Genomic DNA, 22,957 nt, shown 5'->3' on the forward strand with positions numbered 1-22,957 from the left:
GTTAGTTCTCACTGTTTATGCCACTTGGAAAAACAGTTAAGGAAGATTAACATTAAGCAACCATTGCATTGACATTAGAGCTGAGGAAGGGTGATAAGAATTGTGTATCCTAGATAGGAAATACGTATTATCAGCTCAGCTGCAACAGCTTCAGCATTGTGAACACTTCATTGCACGTGTCCCTCTTGCAACCTCATGCTTGACCATGATGGGCACAGGCCTGTTCAACTACTGCAGTAGCTGAGATCAGGTGTGTTGTATCTGTGAGGAAAATGGCTCAAGATTTTCATTAATCCTCCAGGGATGGGAAGGAGGAGGAGGAGGGATATTTGAGTGTCCTATTCTAGACAGTAGAGTGAAGATTTGGCACTTGTCTATGGTCATTCCAGCTCCACTTTGACACTGTATCCACCTTTTTTCATGGAAAAAAGTGATGGGGGACAAGCACTCAAGTGCCCCCGGAGGAGCCTCTCCTGGACCCAGCAGCAGTCACTGCCCCGGCGTTTGTTACCACCCTGTCGGTGCCACTTTACCCGGCGCAGCAGCTGTTTGCCACAGCCTCCTGGCAAAAGCGCATCTCTGCTGATTAAATTCTGCCTTGCTAAGTTCTCCCTGAAGTTTTAATTGGATTTTGTATTCATCACTAGATGCCACAAAATGCTGTGTGATGCTGCTTTGGCTGTTAAATGGCCTCCTTTAAATGGGAGGTGACATACGCCTTATCCCAGTTACAGGGTAACAAAGTGTCTTGTCATTTGCGAGGTGCTTTAAGATTTATTAAAGCTGGTAGCTACAGTCGATGAGATCTTCAGCCGAAACACAATCTCGGTTCCCCCAGTTTTCTGATTTAATTCTGTTAAAGCTGCGCTCGACACTTGTGTCAGTGAAATGGGCAAGAGGAACTGAAGCGTTTCCCACCTTGAGCAGATCCTTCATCCCCACTGAGAACTGACTGAGAAGAGTACAGTATAAAGCCAAGCTATTAAAATTATATATATATTTTCTTATGAAGCAGCCATATTTTGGAAGTGTGCTACCAAAAAGTTCCACTTTGTTTTTCTCTATACTTTAGACCATGCTTAAGTAGCACTCTGCATTAATTTGCACATACCTTAAATATATATTTGAAATGAATTTAGGTTAAGAATAGAGCCATACACACTTCAGAGCCTATGAAAGTGGAAGTTAAGGCTGACAGTTTGAAAGCAAAGTATTCCCATGTGTTTTTCCTAATACATTTTCTAAACCATCTCCCATTTTAAGAAAAAAATGTTCTTTATTCTAACTCTAATCATTCTTCCTTTTAAAAAATATATTTTTATTTATTTATTTATTTTGCTTTCTGGTAACTAAAGTGCTAAAATATTTCTAGTCTTTCTAAACAAGAATTAATTTCCCCACAGTAATGCTGTTTTTCATATGATAATTTCTAATGTTGTTTGGTATTGCCCCTAAGGTAATAGCAACTAAAACCAGGTAACCAATATTTTAGTTATAGCAGAGTTATTCTTTGAGATTCTCTTTCCGGGCTCCATTGGCAGATCCTCAGCAGATGTAAATCCTCATAACGTTATTAACAGTCTGCCCCACCTGGCATCTGCTTCTGTATATTTTTCTTTTCTTATAAATAATTTCTTACTGCGGTTTCTGTGTTACCAGTGATTCTGAAATATTGACATATGGTAACTCCACAGAACAGAGATGATCTAAGTACATCTTCTAATAGGTCTGTTCATGGTAAACGAGGACCTGTTCTTAAGATTATTCTCAACAAAATCATGAAAGAAAATACCTTTTCAAATAAGTGAATATGCAGTTCAGATTTACATCCTCAGGGATTTTACCATTGTCATGTGCAACAAATAGACTACCCAGTAAATTGTCTTTTTTTTTTTTTCTTTCCTGATATTTACTGTTGTTTAGGTGGGATCTTTCTTAATATACTTGATATACAAGCTGTGCAGAAAATGCCTGCAAGTTTGCATTTCTATGTATAGGTTTATGCATTGCACCATTTTCTACTCTGCTGTTTTAGTGGGTAAATATATCAGAAAATGGCTTTTTAATTTGAAATTTAAAATTTTTATTCCCATTTTCACAAAAAAAAAACCTCCATTCCTTTCTCTCCTGTATTGTGCTGTTTTTAATGCATTGTTTGCTTGTTTGCAGGAGGCTCTTTAAATGTTAGTATTATGTTAATTCCACATCTTCAACTATTAACCTTATTCCAATTGCACTGATGATCCTACAGAAAGTGTTAGGAATATAGTGCTATTTTCGTTATTTAATGATGCATCAGATAGTTATAATGAGCAGGGTCATGAATGCAGTTGGTTTAGTGAAGAGGACATCCGTGGGTTTGATCAGTGTACTATAGATTTTTATTTTATTTATTCTAATTAAGCTGGCAGACTGCCTCCTCTATATATGATTTTGGCAAAAAAGGAGAAACCAAACTTGGAAGGAAAAATTATTGGTAAATTGTTATCTGCTTAGCATTAAGTTTTATTAGGTACATTTTCCCCATTTACACGAATAAGTCTTTTACAGATGCTGATCCATTTTAGAAGTGTGGTTCTGATATTATATTGCAGGGTTTTTGATTGGTGATTTACAACTGTATGCGTGGTAAAGCTGTGGTGAGAATTTGGGGGTGCTTCTGAGGAATTGCAGAGACTAAGCAGGTCGCCTAAAACTTGTTCCATGGTGTGTTTTCTGAGAGCTATTCATGCATTAGTCCCAAGCCTTTCTGCTGCTGTGCCTCCAGCGTCTGCTGTGCTGGAGACCAGGAGAGTACCTGTGTGTAGGTGCCCCGTTCTGGGCAGAGGACCCTTCACACTCACATATATTTATGTTCATGGCATTTATTAGTATAGCATTCTCTGCTGTTAGTGGTCAGCCACTACCATCAATAACGAGGGCCTGTGTGGTCTCCAGGAAGGGCTGTGTTTCTTCAGGCAGATCCTGATGATGCAAAATCTGGGTATGAAAATGGGTGAGGAGAGTTGTTCATAGTATCTGCTGCTTCATTTCTGAATGCATCATTATTGTCAGTTTTTTAATGGGACAGCATTGTTGTGAATATGCAGATTTGAATAGTTTTTGGTTTCCTTGAAGAAAAAGTATCCTGTGTCTTTCCCTTGGACACCTAAGCATAGCACTCTGCAGCAATTTTTGTTTCAATACATTTTGGTATTCTACAAATCAAGAATCAGATTCAGTCTCTGTTTTCCTGGGAGTGCTTATTAATAAAGTATTTCCTAGCCATCTCAGCACTCTATGTATTAACTCGGTGTAATTGCAACCTTGTGTTCAGGAAACATCTGGTTTGTAGCCTTCCCACCCATCTAACAGCTCCAAAGAGGGTCCAGGTCAAAGTGTCTCTTACAAGTCACTGGAGGCAGTTCAGCTCTTCAGGGTTCCCTGTCCTACCCTATAACAAAGTGACATGCTAAAACTTCAGTGAGAGAGATCAGTATTTTCAGGTCAGTGCCTTCAGAAGGTGCTTGTTACTTGTTCTGATTTATTCTTCACTACTTAAGAGGCCTTTTCATTCTAAACTTTGAACAAATAGTTACCTCATAGAATAATAGCAATAAAATATAGCCTAATAATAATAAACTGCAGCATACATGTGCTGCAGCATGTTTATTCTTTAAGTAGTAACTTAATATTATACAAAGTTGGAAGAACCACAGATAGGACAATAGTTTGATAAACAAGCTGACAAAGTGGCTGTTAGGTACTGGTAGCACTGACACGCTCTTCATCTGTGACAGTCTCCCGGAGAACCAGGGCACTACCAAGTAGGGGAAGAAACCAATTTCCATGTTTATCGTACTAGAGCTCACTGTGCTTGCAGCCCCGACTTCTACACAGAAGCAATCCTTTTCCTGCAAAGAATAATTTTCTAGTTGAGTGATCCCACAGACACACGAAGGATAACACTTTCTGAAGCAAGGAAAAATTAGGAAGTTGGAATATAGACATAGATACTGACAGTATGTGTAATGCAAATAAGTACTGGCTTGTAAGGATGTGCTAGGAATAAGGGATATCTCGTACTGGGAAGAAGACACACTTGAGCACGGGTATGGAATACTGTAGACTCAGGTGAGAACATTTTCACATTACTTTGGTACAATTTAGGACAGAATTTGAGTTGTAATTCCTGCAATAATGAAGCTGTGCAGTTGTGAGTTTCAGCAGAAATAGTGATTTTGAAGTGCTAATAATAACATTTTTCATTGCTGCATTGTGTTTTATACATTATTGTATTATTCATGTGTTTTGCTGCTAGTAAATTACTTCCTTTTTTTGAAGAAAGGCATTTATTTCTATGGCACAAGAGAGGTGCAGTCCACATGGGGCGGGCTCCCAGCACAAAGATGCAGTGTTTTGACTTCTGTATTTGAGGCTAATTTCCTTTTATGTATGTTGAAATATTGTACTGGTTTCTTTTTAATGATCATTTACATGCAGATATCTAGCTTTTCCAGCCCAAGAGGCAACCTTATGTAATATATATTTGCATATTGACACAGTTATGATACTAGAACTAAAGGAAAACAGAATAAAAGTCGACAGTGTGTGTTACAATATACTTGCTGAGAAAAGTTCCTTTAAAAGCTGGCCTTATCTAATCTCAGCCACATCTACTTCAAGAAATAGGCATAGCCCTGAGCTCAGCCAGGAGTCACTACTCACAAGAACAGTGGGTGTCAGAGAAGTTGAAGGAAGTTTTGTTATCTTTGAGATTACCAGAAGCTTTCTGAAATGTGGAATGTGGATGTGCAGTCGTCTTTGGGTACCTGGGAACGTGGAGACAGACTACTGAGGGGACTAGAGGTTGCAAAGTAGCAGAATGTTACCTAGAGAGTAGGATTTTGCATAGTTTTGTGGCACATAAAAGCCAAAACTTTAAAGATGACTAAAGTCGGTGAACTCTAGTTCTAGGGATGAAGAGGAGGAAAATGTGAAAGCAGGTTGCTTCTGCCATGGTTTTCACAGAAAGAGGCTCCTAGTAGCAGAATTGAGGCTCTTGAGGGGCTTCTGTGCCAATTAAATGGGCGAATTTGGAGAAGATTTCTTTCTCCTCCTCCTTTGGCCTTGTCCTAGCTCCTGTTAAAGCACTCCCACTTCCAGCTACCTTACACCCAGCAGTCCACAACCATTAGCATCTCACTACCTGCCAAGAAACTTTTCTTTGCATACTTTGCTTCTACAACCTGGAGGGCTGGGTGTCAAAAGAATTTACTCCTACCTATTTTCATGCCCTCTCAAAGTAGTTGGGATACTGCCAACCAACCTTTGCTGTCTTTTCTGATATGGGTGTCACAACAGAGTTTCCAACAGAAATGTCCTTTGTGCCTCCAGGCACACAACTTCCTCTGAAATATTTTGAGAAGGCAGCAACATGGGTTTCCTATACCAGCCAGGCTGTGTGAAGGGCATTTGGGAATGTTACATGTCTATTGCAATTTTGAAGAAATATTGATGTAGTTTTAACAAGGAGATAAGATCTATGATTAACATTCCTATAAACTTCACTCACATGGTACTGAATAAATAGTTCTCCACAGCAAGGATACATGTAATTATCCTTGAAAAACCTTTTGGAAGACAGATTACTTATCTGGGAAGGAAATTATATTAAGAAAAAGTTTCCAAATTTATACAGATGGACTACTTTAGAAAGAGCATTCGTTGTAATATACTCATTAGTAAAAGAAAATTGATTTTTACAAACTCATAGTTAAGTGTCCAAAACCAACCTTAATTCTACATGTGTAATATGGCTTATTTCTTAATGTTCTAATGTTGTCTAACTCCTCTCAGTAACAATTTTTAGCATTTTTAACATTTTTTTTTTTTTTGGACAGAGCAGTGTTCCTATTCTTTCATAACCAAAGCTTTGCTTTAAAGTAGAAATTTTTTAGATATTATAATGTCCTGTGTGCTGCAGGTAGTGACAGAATATCTCAGAACACTGCATCATGCACCATTGCAAGGTAACATATCTTAATGAAAAAATATTTTACTAAATTGAACAAATGACACAGGCACCAGATAGCAGGGCTTTCTTCTACAAATTACATTTTTCTCCTTACAGCCTTGGATTTTTAATATAGGTAGGGAATAATTAAGCAGAGTGGAGTATTAATGCAATTTTACAAATAATATGTTAATCTTGACAGATGTTCTTTTTTCTCTCAGTTTTAACGTAAATTAGTGTTCAAATTGTAGGCTGATAGGGGGTTGTGATATCAAGAGCAAATATTTTATTGTAATGTAATATATGAAAAATTCAGATTATGTAGGATGTTTAAATGATTCTTCTACTTGAATAGACCTACAACTTATATTTGCCGTTTTGAAATGACTAAGTCATTTCATAAAAGGGCCAAAGTCCAAAATATATGGATTTTTACTGAAGTGTCAACTAAAAAAAAAAACTTGAGTGATCTACTTACCTGTTAGAAAACAACATTTAGTGTTTGAGCCCCTTCTTTTTTTTCAGAGAATACGTATTTTTTGGACGTGAGTTTTCTGTTACATAGATTTAAAGTGAATGGATCCAAATGAAATAAAAATGCCGAGATCAGCACAGAACATGACCGTGAATACTGGTTGCAATGATGAAATCAACGGGGAGTGCAGCAGTTGTAGGTATCTGTTCCCCACCATGTGATCTTTATCCATAACCAGTGGTGAGAAGAGAAGACAATTTGTCACTTGCACCCACTGTGTGGATGCAAGTTTTATTATGAGCGTTCTGTTTCTGAAAAAAAGACTTGCTCTGGGAGTAGAAGCCAGTTGCTTATCACTATTTTCAAAGATAGAAATAGTCTATGCAAAATTTTTTTATTAATTGGTTTCTTATGACTTTTCCATCAATCTTCAGAACTGATCTCTTTGGCATATAGTTGAGAAATTCAGTTTATATGGTTCCCTCCTCACTCTCAGCCAAACTCCACTCGTTAGTGCGTTGCTCTGTAAGTTCTGCTAATTAATCCCAAAGCACCATGAGGCCCCAGCTGAGATGACACCCTGGCTGTGCTTGGTGCTGGACAGCTGCCGTGGGAGTCCTCAGTTCTGAACAACTGGGCCAGGAGTCCCCATGGCCAGCACTTGCCTCTGGCTGCCCAGATCCCCTGCAAGAGAGGAGTGAGGGAATGATGGGGCCATGCTGCAGGGGTGTCTGTGTGAGACAGGAAATTGAGCAGCTGATCTTCTGTACCTGCCACGGACCTTCTCACCCTGCCACTCTGGCTTCAGTCCCAGCATCTGCAAAGGGCTTGCTGAGGCAGTGCTGCTCAGCCGCTGCCACTGTGGCCATCTTCCTGAGAATTCCTGGTGTTTTCCGGGGATGCCTGGATCTGGAGCCTTTCCTAGGACAACTTTGCTCTAGACTCTGTCTAGGAATTCCTGGTGTGTGCTAGGGTCTCCAGAGTAAAACTTTTCTAAACCCTTCTCAGAAGCTTTGCATCTAGAACACCTCTAGGCATTTCCAGGGTCCTGTCTGCTCTAAAAGACTTCTGGGATTCCCCAGAGACAGAATACTTTTCAGGAAGGCTCAGTCTTGGAATGGACAGTGGACCCAGAACTGCACTAGACAGATGAGTCTAGAATGGTTCTAGATCTGAAAGTCTAGAACAGTTCTAGACTCAGCAATCAAGAGTGTCTCTAAACTCATCGAGCCAGAACACTTCCAAGAATTCCCCCATCTAGATCCTCTCTAAGAATTCCATGATCTGGAAGACCTTTTTCCAGATCTAGAATGCACAAGGCTAGAATGGTTCTAGAATCACCAGCTTAGGCTCGCTAATCTAGAATGAGCCTAATCTAGAATGATTCTAGACTTGTCAACATGAGTGGAACCTTTCCAAGAATTTCCCAGTCTGGACCCTTTCCAGGAATTTCAGCACTCTAGAACCCTTCCAGGAAGACACACACCTGGATCTTGGTCTAGATTTGTCACCAGTCCAGAGTCTTTCAGGGAATTTCTAGGCTCTGGAACCTTTTGGGGAATTCTCTGAAAGGGGAGATACTGCAAAATCATCTTGAATCTTTAATATCATGCAAAAAGATAACAGTACTAGATACTGACTGCCAAATTATTTTGCTCAGATGTGTACATGCATAACACAGGAAACATCTAACTTAGTGAAGACTAAGCAGAAGCTGAAAAAGCCTAACTAGGTTCAAGATACCAGAAGGCCTTCAAAACTGTGCAGTATCCACAAAATTGTTTTGACTAAGGAAACGTACCATCAGCAGAACAGAAAGGGCAGTATAGTAGTGCAGGACCAAGATGACGGTATTTACTGCCTTAAATATTTGCAGCTTTCTTCCACCCATCCAAACACAATTGTGACTTACTTATTATTGGTAATTTTGCCCACAGGATGCTCAATAAATTCATCCAATTGATGTGGGCTAGTCATACAAAAAATATACTCTAGATAGGTACTATATGAAAAATATATTGTAGAAAATGTCAAGTGTGTTTTGTTTTGTTTTTTTTGGGGGGGGTTATGCTGTACTTGTTTAATATTCAGTTTCTTAGGAAATGACAGAATGCTGCAGAAATTCAGTCAAGGTGTTGTACTGGAACAGAACTCTTGTCCACCTGTTTAATTACAGACTTTGTAGAATGATCTAATCAGTATATATGGGGTAAATGATTCATTTACTGAGTTTTGTTTGGTGAAGTTTTTGCCTTATATATTAAGTATGTGCATTTGATTAGCATCCTTTTTACGCTGAAAGGTCTGGGGTATGGAAGAAGGCATTGGGTAGCATTTTGGCATTCAGAAACAGTTTTAAAGTTTCAGCTAACTTGTATTTATCTTTAATTATCTTCATATTTTTTGCTTTAAGGCAAGTTGCTGTGCACTTGCTGTTGGAAGAAAGAAAAAAGTGAATGGGATATGACTTTAGAAATTTTAACTGTTTTCTTATTTCTTAAGTTATTTGGAGTACTGAAGACACTCGGCTCATCTTTAGAGGTATTATATTCTGTGTACCCTAGATGCATTTAGGCTTCTGATTCTGTCTTTTTGTGTGTGCATTAGTCTTGCAAATGGTTTTGTTTCCAAGGACAATCTTTAGACATTAATTTTCTACAAGAGAACCCAGAGATGATACAGGCAATTGGTAATTTGAAAAACTGAAGGTGGAATGAACTAGGACTGGTCCTTTTGAAGACTAAGAAGTAAATTGTAAAAATAAAATTGCTAGAAGATTAAAAATGTTGAAAATAGATATAACCCAAGTTTATCCAAAATTGATGATATTTGAATGGTGCTATTATTTTCTTGAAGAAATTAGTAGTGTGGCCCTATTCTGGTATTTTAAGGAGTCTTTTTGCTGGTTTTCTTTTTCTTTTTTTTTTGGGGGGGGAGGGGGGAACATGAGAATGTGAAGGTGACACAATTTGAAATACTGGTATGGGCCTACTAATATAACATTTCCTTTTATTACTAAGATAGATATCTCTATTATGAAATAGGTGTTTGAATTGCATGTTTTTCATAACTATAATGACCTAAAACTTAAAGAGTGTATTCAACTCCCAAAGGATTGTCCGCTTCTCAAATTATATCAGCTAATCCAATAAGAGACATTACTTCTTCAAATCCTTATTTAGATTATAGAAGGTTGATAACCTCTTCAGCAAGGAGTTACTAAAATAGGTTTCTTAGATTAGCAGTTAAATTGGTCCTTCAGAATGCATACCACAGTTCAGCTCAATGGAGAGATGCTTCTAGTTTCTTATGAAGCTGGGTGAAACGAGCATTATTTTTCTGTAAGCAGTTTTGATGGCAAAGCCTGATATAGAAGATACTTATTCTCTTTGTTTGGCTTTAGCTTGATTTCATTGACCTAAGTGTGGAAGGAATGGTTACGAATGAGGCAGAGGCGTTTTCTTGAGTCTTGGAACATAATAAACATGTATTTTCCCTTTGTAGATTACTCCGGGAAAAAGAGCCTATTGGCTGCTTATACGTGATTGCACTTGTCTTTTCAAAATGGATATGTTCATTTTGTGATTTAATGGAGTTGAAACAAATCACTTTAAGAACTGATGTATTCATTTTTATCATATTTACATCAGCTGAAGTTCACTTTTAAATATTAATTTATTATTTCTGTCTAAATGTTGCTTCCCTCAAAAAAGATTGACATAATTACAATGTACAGCTGTGAGGATAATCTACTGCATTTTTGAAAATCTACTCTTAGGAAAAGTAAATGCACTTTTCTTAGTTCTTCTGCATAGCTGATAATCAAATTGAGTTTTGAGAAAATACTGTTACTTTAGTAGTAGCTAGTTAATGTTCAGTTTCTCATTGTTCCACAATAGTCTACTTTTAATTACAAATATATGAAAGTAGCATTTAATGTAGTGAAAATACAAAAGCAAGCTTTCTTTTCCTTATTTAGAAGTCTCTTACATATCTGTCCTGTGTTTGATAAAGTTAACTGTGTGTTTAGGAATGAATTTTTAATGTGGTAGATTCAACAGGAAATTAAATGATCTGAAGCTTTATCACAGAACTGTAACATATATAAATCTGCTTTTTGAAGTTTACAGAAAGAGGGACCTTTTTATTTTCCTTTCTAATTATTCTATTATTTCCATCTATTTGTGGAGGTGAGGAAAAAAAAAAGGTATGTTTAGCTCTACTTTTTTTATCAGCAACAGTCACTACCATGTTTTGTTCATATGGCCTTTTTCTGGCGTTATCCATGCAACAGTAAAATCTTCAAAAATTATCCAGACTCAATCATTGCAAAAAATGACATATTTTTGTAAACACCCTCAGAAGAAGAGCAGACTTGGTTCTCTGCTAGATAAAGTAAATCATTTAGAAGATATAAACACTGGCAAAACTATAGGATAGGCTATTTTTAGGTACTGTATAAAACATGCATAGTTACCTAACATTTCTTGTTTGCATACACAGATTAGAAATGTAATTTGAATAATGGTGGAAATCCCTAAACTTTAGACATTTAAATACAACTGGACCAGTTGTATTATTCATTACAATATTCTGGGATATGCTTAATGTGTATGCATAGCACTTGGTCTGCAGAAAACACCAAGGAAAAATGAGTAGTGGCAAAGATAGGAAGAAGAAGAAAGATGAACCTGTGGCATGCTTCCCCAGGTTTAGGATGTGTCTCCAAGCTACACAAAGAAAACAACCATCAGGAAAACAAAGCAAAACAAACCACTTGAAGATATAAGAAGTCATGTTGAGCTATGTAGTTATCCAAGATAGCTCTGAAGAAAGGGCCACCATATGGCACTTTATGGCACAGTATTTTTCAAGGACAAGAAATAGGTAGTTTTGAGCAGCTAGAAGCTTTTCTTAAAAATATTTTAGCAATGGAAATTTACTTTTGAAGGCACTTTACAGCAACTGCCTAAAAAGTACAGGTGAGTATCACAGAAAACAAAAAAATATGGAAGATGAAAAGGGTTGCACCAGGACACCTATTTCATAACATACACCAGGCTTACCCTGAGCAAGAATCAGGCCTGGAGAACCTACATGAAAAATAAACGTGGTTATGGTATGCTGACTCTGTGAAAGATCCACTCTGAGGCCTGGAAGCAATTCTGTTATTTCACTTGTCCATCAAACTAGTTTTTTTTTAATAGCTATTTACTACCCTCCAGTGATTATGGCGTCACATTTCCTTCTTCCCTTCTGTCTCACCACCCCCACACTCCCCAAGAACAATTTGCATAACTTGAAGATTTTTTTTTGATAATGTTACCAATTTAATCTAAAAATCAATTGAGTTTCAGAGTTTCACTGTAGTCAGAAAATTGTACATCCTCTTTGGTGTCCAGATCTTCAGAGCCCTAAGGGAAAAAGTCTTTGAAGTGAAATGTAAAAAGAATGTTAATGTTTTATGTAGAAAGGCTGAATATTATATTTGGGGGTGAAAAATAGGAGAGAGAAAAAACTATGATGTGCTTTTTCCATGTTCTCCAATGCCAGAGGTGTTCAGCTATGCACAAAATCTGACTTACCTTCTCCCCACCATATCACCCCGATGATTTCAGTGTACGGTGACTTGTGCTGTGTTTGAAAACTCTGCAGCCTCAAAGAAAGACTTTGAACTTGCTCTTTCTAGCTATGTTTTTGAAAGAACCAATAGATGGTGAAAGAGGAAGTTGTGCAGAGAACCAAGTTTATGTATTCTGAGAGGTTTCAGAACTTCAGAATGTTCTGCTATTGTTTTACTGTGAAATTTAGCTCCCTCCATGCTTCTGTGCAAATGCAAAGTTACTGAAGAAGTTTCTTGAAAGATGAAATGTTGATGGTCTGCTCTCTAAAAAAACAAATAAAATGTACAGATATCACAATTAAATGTGTACTATGATCTGTGTTATAAATAGGATTAATCATTTATTTGTTCTTCCTATAGTTCATTCATCTCATGGTAAAGAGCCTGTAGATGTCAAGTTTCTGAATTAGTCTGATAGGCCTGATAGGCCACAGAAAACTTTCTAAATTATTAATCAAAATATTAAATCTGGTAGGTATAAGTTTCAGTCTGATATGTATAATGTCATCCATCAGTTCTCTCCATTTTATTTTGGGAAACTATTATATTGTGAATGGCTAGGCAAGCAAAATCCAATCAATAACTGCAGGGATATGAGTCATTAAATAGCTTGGTACTCTTTCCCTCCTTATGAGTCCATATATTTTTTTGTATAGGTTAAAGTCACTTTGTTATTAAAAAAAAAAAAAAAAAAAAAAAAAGTGCATACAATGCCTCTATCTAATTCTCCACAGAACATACGCTGTTCTTCTTGTAACAGGTAACCCCAGGCATACTGGTTGCATTGTAATAGTATTTCATTCCAGATTCTATTTTAACCTGTGTTTTGAGGTGTTTTGTGTTGTTGAGTAAAAGATAGATACCTTAGGTGATCAAAAAGATTGTGCAATGCCAGCTCTCCCTGAGACTTCAGAGCTGCTGGGCAAAAGCATCTGAGGGGCCTTACTGGGCTTCATCGTGCTCCGACGCTAGTGCTGCCCAGAATGACTCATAAAAGATGGGACTAGAGGGACAGTTTCTTCAATAAACTTGAGCGGATAAAGCTGGGATTAAGTCGCTTCCCAGCAGAGTCCTTTTGCCTCATTGTTAGTGCTGAAGCCGCTGTTTTTGCTTGGAAATGATCCTGAGCAAATGTGTCTGTTCCTCAACGCTCTTCCAGCCAGGCTCAGGCAATGTGCTGCTGGCTCAGAGCTCAATACGGTTAATTCATGGCCTCTGAATTCTCTCTCTATTTTGGCCAAACTTTCAGTGTTGTCTGCTTATGTCATTATTTTCTCATTTTTAAGCTCTTGGAGAAGGAATTACATCTCTGTTACATCAACAAATGTCTCATCTCTAGTCTCCAGTTGCTGCCGTGGTACTAATAATAAACTACAGACTACCTGAATTTGTATATAGTGGGCACGCTGTTTTGAGGCATGTGTGTATATCTACACATAAATCTAAAATATAGCCAACCGTCCTCAATGTATTGTATTGAATTCTATGCTGTACAAACAAAAGCCCTGTGAGATAATAAATTAATAAATCCTACTGAGGAATCCTTTGTTTCTTAGAAAAGTTGACTTATTTCATTGTGTGATGTTTCTTATAACTGTTTTGTGGGTTGCTTCACCATCAAGTTCATCATCATTTAGATGATGAACTTACAGCTTTTGTTTTAGGCTGGTTTGATTTAAAGAATTTCAGAATTTCAGCTTCTCCGAACAGAGTGTATCTTAAATAACTTCTTAAATAGATTGTAAAAAAATCCAATGGGCTTGTTTTCTGGGCTTTTTGTAGTTTCTGTATGAAGCAATTTTTATTTTAGGTGCTACTAGTTCTTTGTTTTTCTTCTTCAATGCTTCGCCGTCTGTCATTCCTTGAAGCCCAGGCAGTGATAAACTCCCTGTCCACGTTAATGGGAGCTGAGAATGCCTTGCTTCTCTCAGGATTGGCCCCATATTTCCAGGACAATGTATTGATTCGGTTGACTGGCGGTGTGTGATGCATGGCAGAAATGAGAAATTGAACTTTGTGAATGTGAAGTAAATCATGCTGCTGATGATATATAAATGATTTAGGAAAAAGCAATCAATCAGATTCTCTGCCTGGTAGCAGAGCTACATATAATTTAATATATAGTAAAGCAACAGCTCTTTTACAGTCTAAAACAAATAGTAGGGCGGTTGTTTGTTTGTGAAAATTGGATTCTTGTACAAAATTACTTGAGGAATTTTGGACTTCATACTCTTCATTGCTGATGTAATCAGATCATTTAAAATATTGATCTTGCATTTATTAATTCTGTCTTTTTCTTAAGGGCTATTGCTGATTCTTTCTGCCTATTACTCTTTGAAATTGTTTGGTGTTTAAATAATTTTAACTTGTAAATAGAGATATTTTGAGGCCCAAATACCTGCAGACAAGGTTTATTATAGCAACAGGTAATTAGAATTTAATATCTGTAAAACATCCACTAGAGACATGACTAGGCCCATTCTCTTTTCTGGCAGATGTTCTGCAGATACTAGACTTATCCCCAGTTATCTTTGGGTACTTTAGCAGTACACAATGGCATTCATTTGCAGATCACTGTAATATTTCCTTCCTCTCCTTCCCCGTGTTATGGAATGAATGGGTTTTTTGGAAGGAGAGAAGGGTATTTTAATGAAAGTTTGAAGATATTTCCTAACACTTTTCTTATCGATACCCACTAACCAATCTCGTCATTCAGCGTCAAACCTCAGGATACCGTTTCTCCGGTGCAGGCCACAGGCGGTTCTGCGTGGTCTCCCCGCAGCAGCCCGGAGCTGCCTATTTTGGAATCCTTGGTTTGAACTTTTGGGTGACATTTTCAAAGGAGTTGAGCTGTGCTCAGGAAGTAGCTGTGGTTACGTGCTGACTATTAAGGCCACAAGAATACAGGGAGCAGCTTAATGAGATCTCTCATCCTTGGAGGCAGAGGAGGAGGGCGAGGACGTTTAACTGGAAGGTAAATCCTGCAGCTCCCCGTGAATGCCCGTGTGATGAGAAGGTTCAGGACTAAACAGTGGGAAGGCAGCCAGGCAGAAAAGATCTCCTAACAGATGTTCAGAAACAGCCAGGTGGGCTTTTTAAGTAATTTTTCTCTTATGTACATAAAAAGAATTTATTTTCATTTTAGCATGTTATTTTTGACAGAAAGGAAGATAGAAAAATTATTAGTGTTATAAAGCTTAATAATTGAATTACCTCAAAATATATTCTTGATTACTTGTACAGTGGTCAGTAAATGGTCTTATAATCTGGAATTTACTGTTGGAATTAGTACGGTAGGTTTGAGATACAGTATCAGCAAAACTAAACAGTATCTACAAACTAAGAGTCAACCCTCACACCAAGATATGGGTTATTATTCTTTTCAAACTTTCACAGGATGCTGTTTTATTTCTCATAAAATATAATTGCTATTACAGCTCAAGATCAACCAGTTTATTCATTTAGTATTATTTTATTTTATTTTTTATCTCTGAAAGCCTTGAATGAGACCAGCAGATACAAAATGGTGATAGAGAAGGAAATACGTCATTAAGCTGTTGCCTCTTTTCTGGAGATGGAATTGTGACCAGAAAAGTAAAAGGCACCATGACAACCTCATCCATTCTAGGTCTGCAGAACATGCCCACATTCCTGATGCCGTGCAACCGGTGCAAAAATGACCAGAAAACTTACTGCACAGAGTGAGGAATTTGTGCTTCAGACACACATGAAACGGCTCTGTCCCCTTTAGATGTTGTACTGAACTGAGCCTGTCTTGTCATGAACACCATCATTAGTGAACTCCATCCATGTATCTTCCTGGAAAAGTACCTTTTTACAAGCAAATGAAGCAGACCTAGCAGTATTTAAAAATCCTGCTGAGAGAAAAAAGACCTTGTTATTATCCCGTATTAACCATAATTTCTGTTCTTGTCAAGCAGCTGCTTGGCCATTGGCCCTGTGTTTGCCAAAGCAAGGTCAGAGAACTTCTTTCCATATACTAATTGGGAAAATTACAGTGGCTTTTGTTACTAGTGGGTTCAGGTGGTTTGTAAGGGCGAGCCCATCAGCTGGAACGTGCCTAGTGCAGGTACTTACTGGAGAGCCAGGGGACTGAGATAGCAGGCTGAGACATCTGCACCCATGGTCCACTGAGGTGAGGAGCTACCAAGCTATATCATTAGCTGAGCCAAAATATGGTATAAACTCGCCATGAGAAATAATAGAGATAAAACATCTAAGTTAAAGATGACAAAATCCTGTTTCTCCATTCGAGTCAACTCTGTTCAGAAACTATGGCAATCTCAATTACACATGCAAATATGGTAAAGAACAAGTACTCCTTCATTTCTTAGTGTCCAAGACTTAGAAATGTCTCAGTATTTCAGACCATTTCTGAAGGGAAGAAACTTCTAAAGTATTGCACACTCTGCCTTCATGTATCTTTTGTTATCTTTAGATTATTGAGGAAATAGAGCAAGGTTAACCGAAGAAAAGAGAGATAGAGAGGAAGGTTCTCTTGAAATTAGGTAGTTTGAGAAAATCATAATTAAGCAGTGAGATACATTATTTCCTCAAGAGAACAAAACAATTCCCATCTCCTGTGTAAGTCTGTAACTTGGCTCTTTTTTTTTTCTTTTTCTCTTTTTTTTTAAAAAATCATTTAACATATACTGTAAAACAATTCCAAATCAGTTCTAACAAGTCTTGGCTGAACTAAGAATGCCTTGCTTAGCCTCAGGAAATCATTGTGCTAAGACTATTCTTATATTTAAATACAGCATACTGTTGATAAATAACACTTCAATAATCTTGGAGTGTAGGTATTGTCTGATACACTTTCATGTAGGGTGGTAAAGGTTTGTATCTCCAAAGTTGCAGTCAATTAAAAGTGAGAGTTCAACTACGTGTTGTTCTTCAAAAGCCAGCTTTGAAAGTAATACTTTCTGATGGCTAAAATATGGGTTGAATGTACTTTGTCAGGTAACAGGGTGTGTTAAGAATCATAGAATCATAGAATCAGTAAGGTTGGAAGGGACCTCTGGAGATCATCTAGTCCAACCTCCCCGCTCAGCAGGGTCACCTAGAGCATGTTGGACAGGGTTGCAGCCAGGCGGGCCTTGAATATCTCCAGAGAAGGAGACTCCACAACCTCTCTGGACAACCTGTGCCAGTGCTCCATCACTCTTACAGTGAAGAAATTCCCCCTCATGTTCAGGCAGAATTTCTGCCCATGCATCAGGATTGTGGAATTGCAGCTAATGTGTTTTTGGTTGCAAAGGACAGGCACTCTGCTGACAGAATCTGCAATAATCTTGGCTCCTTTTTAGATCTATCATGTTTTAGGTTCTGAAAATGTCATATACAAGAGATGCAAAAGATTATGATGTTCATGAGATCTGTTTCATACAAATCCAGTATAGAGGAATTTAATTTTGTTGATGGCAACGTCTGAACAGAGAAGGGAAGCTATAATTGATGTGAAGTTATTAGTCCAAATAATGTTCAGCTATTCCTTTGTTAATTCTATTCTTGATGAAAAAAGAGAGAGAGCACGACCTGAAACAAATCAGCAACCGTTGATTTATATCATTCCTTGACTTGAATTTAAACTCTTTGTAGAGTTCTGGATAAGTCATATGTATATCATGTTCTGCACTGCAGATATATTTCTTTCTTAACTGTTGAAGCTTACTTAAAAGATACAGGCCTTTTTTTTTTTTTTTTTTGCTTTAGTTGAGGTCATCAGTCTGAGCTAATTGACTTTTGGGGGAAATACAGTTTACCAAAGAATATATTTCACAAAAAAAATTTCTAAAAATCTGTTTCTCTTTTCTGTCCTGCTGCTAGTGTCATGACTTTGAAAGAAGAGCTGGTTCCACCTTGAATTCTTGATTCTGACAATCTATTCAAAATCTGTCCCTTATGAATGAGACAGCTCTGATGCATGAAAATGTTCTTGTTTGCCTCCCTCAGACTTACGGACAAAATTGAAATCAACCATGAAAATGCGTTAGAATTTACTGTGTTGAATAGAATGTTGTGGTAATTTCTGTGTTCTGACATGTTACTGGGTTCTTCTCTTCACTCGTGTTTACCTTCTGCTGCTCCTGTGCACTTGGATTATACTTTGATTTTCAACAATAACAGAGCATGTGAACAGTTTTATAAATTCAATCACAAAATGTACAATCTGTATTATTCTGCATTATTCCTTGAAATCAAGTCATGTTCAAACACTCTAAACTGGTATTTACTTTTGTTTTTTGTATCTATAGTTAGAGTTTAAAAGCAAGCTCAAAACATATTTCAAGTTTCATTATGCATATTCCCTAGAAGATTGTAGATAATCATAATTCTCTTACAGGATTCTTTCTATTTTTGATTTTCAGCAGCAAAAAAATTCTAATCTGCTACCAAACTTCATGAATCTTTTATTTCCTGTTTCTCTAGCAGGTTTATTTCTGTTGTCCCCTGATCAGCCCTGTAGTCCAACTGCAGTGTATGCAACTTAGCTTGACTGCTAGTTGGAGAACCCAGATTCTTATTTCATATGCATGAAATAATATGCTTTAGGACTCTGTGATTGTTACAGTTTGTTGTTGTGTTTTGTTTTTGTTTCTTTCCTTCCTGAGTGATGGCCCTTGCATGATAAGGACCTTTTGTTTTGCAGCGTTGGGTAAGGTGCTTTTCATGAGTGCCTCACTAAGTGTGACCATTTTCTATTGCATTCAAACCTTTTCAGAGAAAGTGACCCTATTTTATAAGTAAAATCATCTTTAAAAAGTCTGTGTCCTTCTCAAAGATAGACTGATTATGAACTACCTTGCATACAAAGCAAATATCATAAGATACTGTGCACTGAACTTATGTATTACCTGTATTACTTTATCCTCTTTCTTATGCTGGTCATGGTGCACAAGAGAGCAGTGAGGCTCTTGCATGCCTCTCGGTGGGCTGCTTGTATTTCTGTAAACAGCCCAGTACCGCCTAGGTGCAGAAATTGCCACCAGCCCACGCTCTTTATCCAGCTGTGGGATCAGCAGTCACCTTAAGCTGCAAGTAAAGCTGCTATTTACATAAGGAATTTGGGTAATCTTAATTTTATTTTAAAAATTTGCTTTATGTATATTTATATGTTTAAAAACTATATATAAAACAAGAATTGCCATGTGAAATATTTGAATTATGTGAGTCCCTGTGCACATATCTATTATGTTATTAATTTTATTAATTTTATTTTTAAAAATACATTTAAATTTGTTTTCTGAATGAATTCACTGGACGTTGTACATGACATGATAGGCATCTTCACTCTTTGCTTCTGTTTTTATAGACGGCTATACAACGGATGACATTGAATTTTACTGGCGTGGGGGTGATAATGCAGTTACAGGAGTGACAAAGATCGAACTGCCACAGTTCTCCATTGTAGACTACAAGCTTATCACCAAGAATGTTGTTTTCTCTACAGGTTTGTGGAGGGGAAGTTAAACAGGGAACTCACTGGGAAGAGTTTTAGAAATGGGTTAATCCTCAATGTGCAATGCAGGATCTGAGCAAGAATTTCAGAAACAGGAATAAATTAGAGCAGCAACTGTGAATTTTCAAGGGAGTAATTTTTCTTACAGCTTGCACTGTATATAAGGCATCACTCATTAACATATGAACAGGATACAATAGACTGGCAGGTTAAGGCCCAGTCAAATATGCTGTATTTTCTGTTTTCTTATGAAAACTGATTAAACCAGCTGTGCACTTCAGTGCCCTAATTCCAACAAGAAATAACACAACTTATAGGAAATCTTTCTTTTACTATTTCCAGATGTTGGTTGTGCCAAGCTGTGGAGGTTTCAGGTTAATTGTTCTACCTTCACTCCACAAGCTTTCAAACCCTGGTTCAGCAGGATTTGTAACTGTGTGTGCTAGCAAGCATATGACTTTCTGAAAGCTGAGAAGGTGCTATGGGAGGAGTGGAAAATGAGATAGAATTTCTTTAAAAACATAAGCAAACAAAAACCCAGCTAGAACCTTTCAGCAACACATTGAATCATACAACAGAGAAAAAAGTTGGGATATTACTATTTGATGTTCTCTTCTTACTCTAGAAAGCTGCTAGTTTTGTTCAGAATTTAAAAAGACCCCAAAATTCACCTTCTAGCTACAGCCCTCCTGTCTTTGGAGGGGGGAATATATAAGGATTGTGCAGCCCAGATTCCTCAAAATCAAGCAGAAATGGGACTTGAATACATAGTCATTGCTAGGCTTCTGTTTCCATACTCCAAAATATTTCTCCTGTCCTGTGCCGAAGGGGAAGTGTTGCGTTGCCTGAAGAGGAGGCTAGAGGAGGAGGTGCACCATAGCTGTACCACAGCTTGCAAAGGAAGAAGCATTTGTATGCTTTGATGTTCTGAAGCATATGAATATTTTGACTGTGGATCATGGAATACTATGATTATCAGCAGATGTGGATATAGCAGCAGCCTTGTACCCTTAGAATAAAACACCATTTAGTTCTAGTTCTTATTAGAAATTCTGTGCTTGATTATACTGGATCTTTCAATTCTATTTGCTCTGTGCTACATGAAACAATAAAACTGAAATGACAGGAGAATGTTTTCAGGCTTTATACAAATAAATTATGGCCATACCAAATATTCTCTTTTAGGTGCCTACCCAAGGCTGTCTCTCAGCTTTAAACTTAAGAGAAACATTGGTTACTTCATCCTGCAGACCTACATGCCTTCTATTCTGATCACTATCCTGTCCTGGGTTTCTTTCTGGATTAATTATGATGCTTCAGCTGCAAGAGTTGCTTTAGGTAGGCATTTTTACACATCTCATGCAGCGTGTGTTAGCTCAGTGCTTTTTCTTGCTTCTGGCATAGTAGATAGTGCATGATTTGAAAAATAGATGTTAGATCTTTTTATGTCTAGCTTGTTAAGCTTTGTACTATTTGAATCAGCATTTAAATCATCACAATTTAAATAAAAATTAAAGTGATTTCATGTCTGAATTAGCTAACTGTATAATCATTGTAACCAGAATTAGCCTAATTGTTCTGTTGTTGTTTTATTGCTTGTTCTTCATCTAAAGAGAATGCATTTACTTTGCTTTTGCTCATGGCAGTCCAGAATACACATTCAGCACTGTAGTGTGGAATATAAATTACTTTTCCTTTCAGGTATGAATTAAATAAAGTTTTACTACGGTTGTATAACTAATTTTGCCTTAAATATAAATAGAGATTTTTCTTTCCATTCTGTTATCTTACATTTTAAAAGCAAAACCATTTCTCTAATTAATCTCTAGAGTGCTATTTTATATTTCATCACTAATCTCATGTGTGTTTGTTTATATTCTGCCCCTCATCAGAGGATCCAAGCATGTTACAAAAATAAATATAAGTATCTATTGCCAAACTTTGCATAAATCAGTCCAGTTTCTGCAAGTGCATCTTTAATATGGATAAAATGCATAAATCACCATAGAAGACACGGTTGAGAATTTTACATTTTTTGGCTTTATAATATACAGTTGAATTCTACCAGGCCTTTTTATGTAGCATTTTCCTTCAGGCCTGAAGACAGTGTAAAAGTGCTGGAGGAAAGCAAGATACAGTGACTCTAGGCTGGTAATTTATAACAGAGACCCTTAGAAAAGGTTGCAGTTAACCAGTTAGCAAGTTTACTTGTAGGATGCAACTGCTGTCTGTTTGGTTGAACACAATATATTATGGGTACAATTTTTTGCTGTACAAAAAAAAAAAGAGAGGGGGGAATAGGAACAGAGGTGAGATTTTTTTTTTTCCACCAGAAAAACTAGAACTTTTTCAAGACTAGCATTTGAATATTACAAGCTGTAATGCTAGAAAATTAACACGAATTTGATCAATAGAATTGTCAATCTTTTTCCAGGAATCACAACTGTGCTCACAATGACAACCATTAACACCCATCTTCGAGAAACGCTTCCCAAAATTCCATATGTGAAAGCCATTGACATGTACCTCATGGGATGTTTTGTCTTCGTTTTCATGGCTCTGCTGGAGTATGCCTTGGTCAACTACATCTTCTTTGGCAGGGGACCCCAGCGTCAAAAGAAAGCAGCAGAGAAAGCTGCCAGTGCCAACAACGAGAAGTTGCGAATGGATGTCAATAAGGTAAATTGAAGCAAGGATATATTTTTAGGCTTGCATGGTGGCCAAAGCAGACTTTGACTTCTGCCAGATAGAGCTTTAGAATGTAATTTCTTGTTGAAAATGGAGTTGGAATTATTATGATTTTGTTTTCTCAGTCAGAATGTAGAGTTAAATATGTCTAACCTGTCTGTAAGGAACAAATCCAAAATGATGGCTATAGCTGATATTCTGGCAAGAGCTGTATGGAACATAACTCTAACCTACTTCATGAACCTTCTATCCAGATGACCTGGATAAGAAATATTTGCTAAGGAGATGTCTCAAATTTGAAAAGTTTTCATATTTTCAACATATAACAGCCCAGAATATTGTTGAATGAATGAGAAACTGCCTACAGTTAAAGCATCAACCTTCTATGCACTTAATTCTGAGTCTGAAAATGGTCCCCTTGGGATAGAGAGTTGAGGCAGGAAATGCCAAGATGAATGCTTTTGGAAGTAGTGTCTGTTAATGAAAATGAAGCACTTATCGTAAAGCACTTGTCGTTTTTCACTTTGACTATTTTGGATGTATTTCACACAGTGGCAAATCTGGGCTGAATGCTAAAATTTTTCTCAGTGTGAAATGTATAAACTTTCACACATGCAAAAATACAAAGTTAAATGAAGTTAAATTCTGAACTTTTTTTTTTCTTTGGTAAGGGAAGCTTCTCAAAGTCTCAAT

General features: G+C 37.2%; 1 protein-coding gene across 5 annotated transcripts in view; it reads left to right on the forward strand.

Moving 5' to 3' along the window:
• Positions 1-22,957, forward strand: part of GABRB2 (gamma-aminobutyric acid type A receptor subunit beta2) — a 165,446-nt gene that overhangs the window by 122,412 nt on the left and 20,077 nt on the right. For 4 of the 5 annotated variants that reach the window (XM_062587241.1, XM_062587242.1, XM_062587244.1 and 1 more), the window contains 3 exons: positions 19,430-19,567; positions 20,762-20,914; positions 22,011-22,255. In XM_062587241.1, the coding sequence (XP_062443225.1) occupies positions 19,430-19,567; positions 20,762-20,914; positions 22,011-22,255 (536 nt within the window). The remainder of the gene's footprint in view (positions 1-19,429; positions 19,568-20,761; positions 20,915-22,010; positions 22,256-22,957) is intronic. The other variant, XM_062587243.1, reaches the window with a different exon arrangement.

The sequence above is a fragment of the Rhea pennata genome, chromosome 14, assembly GCF_028389875.1.
Source record: "Rhea pennata isolate bPtePen1 chromosome 14, bPtePen1.pri, whole genome shotgun sequence".
In the NCBI taxonomy this organism is placed as follows: Eukaryota; Metazoa; Chordata; class Aves; order Rheiformes; family Rheidae; genus Rhea; species Rhea pennata.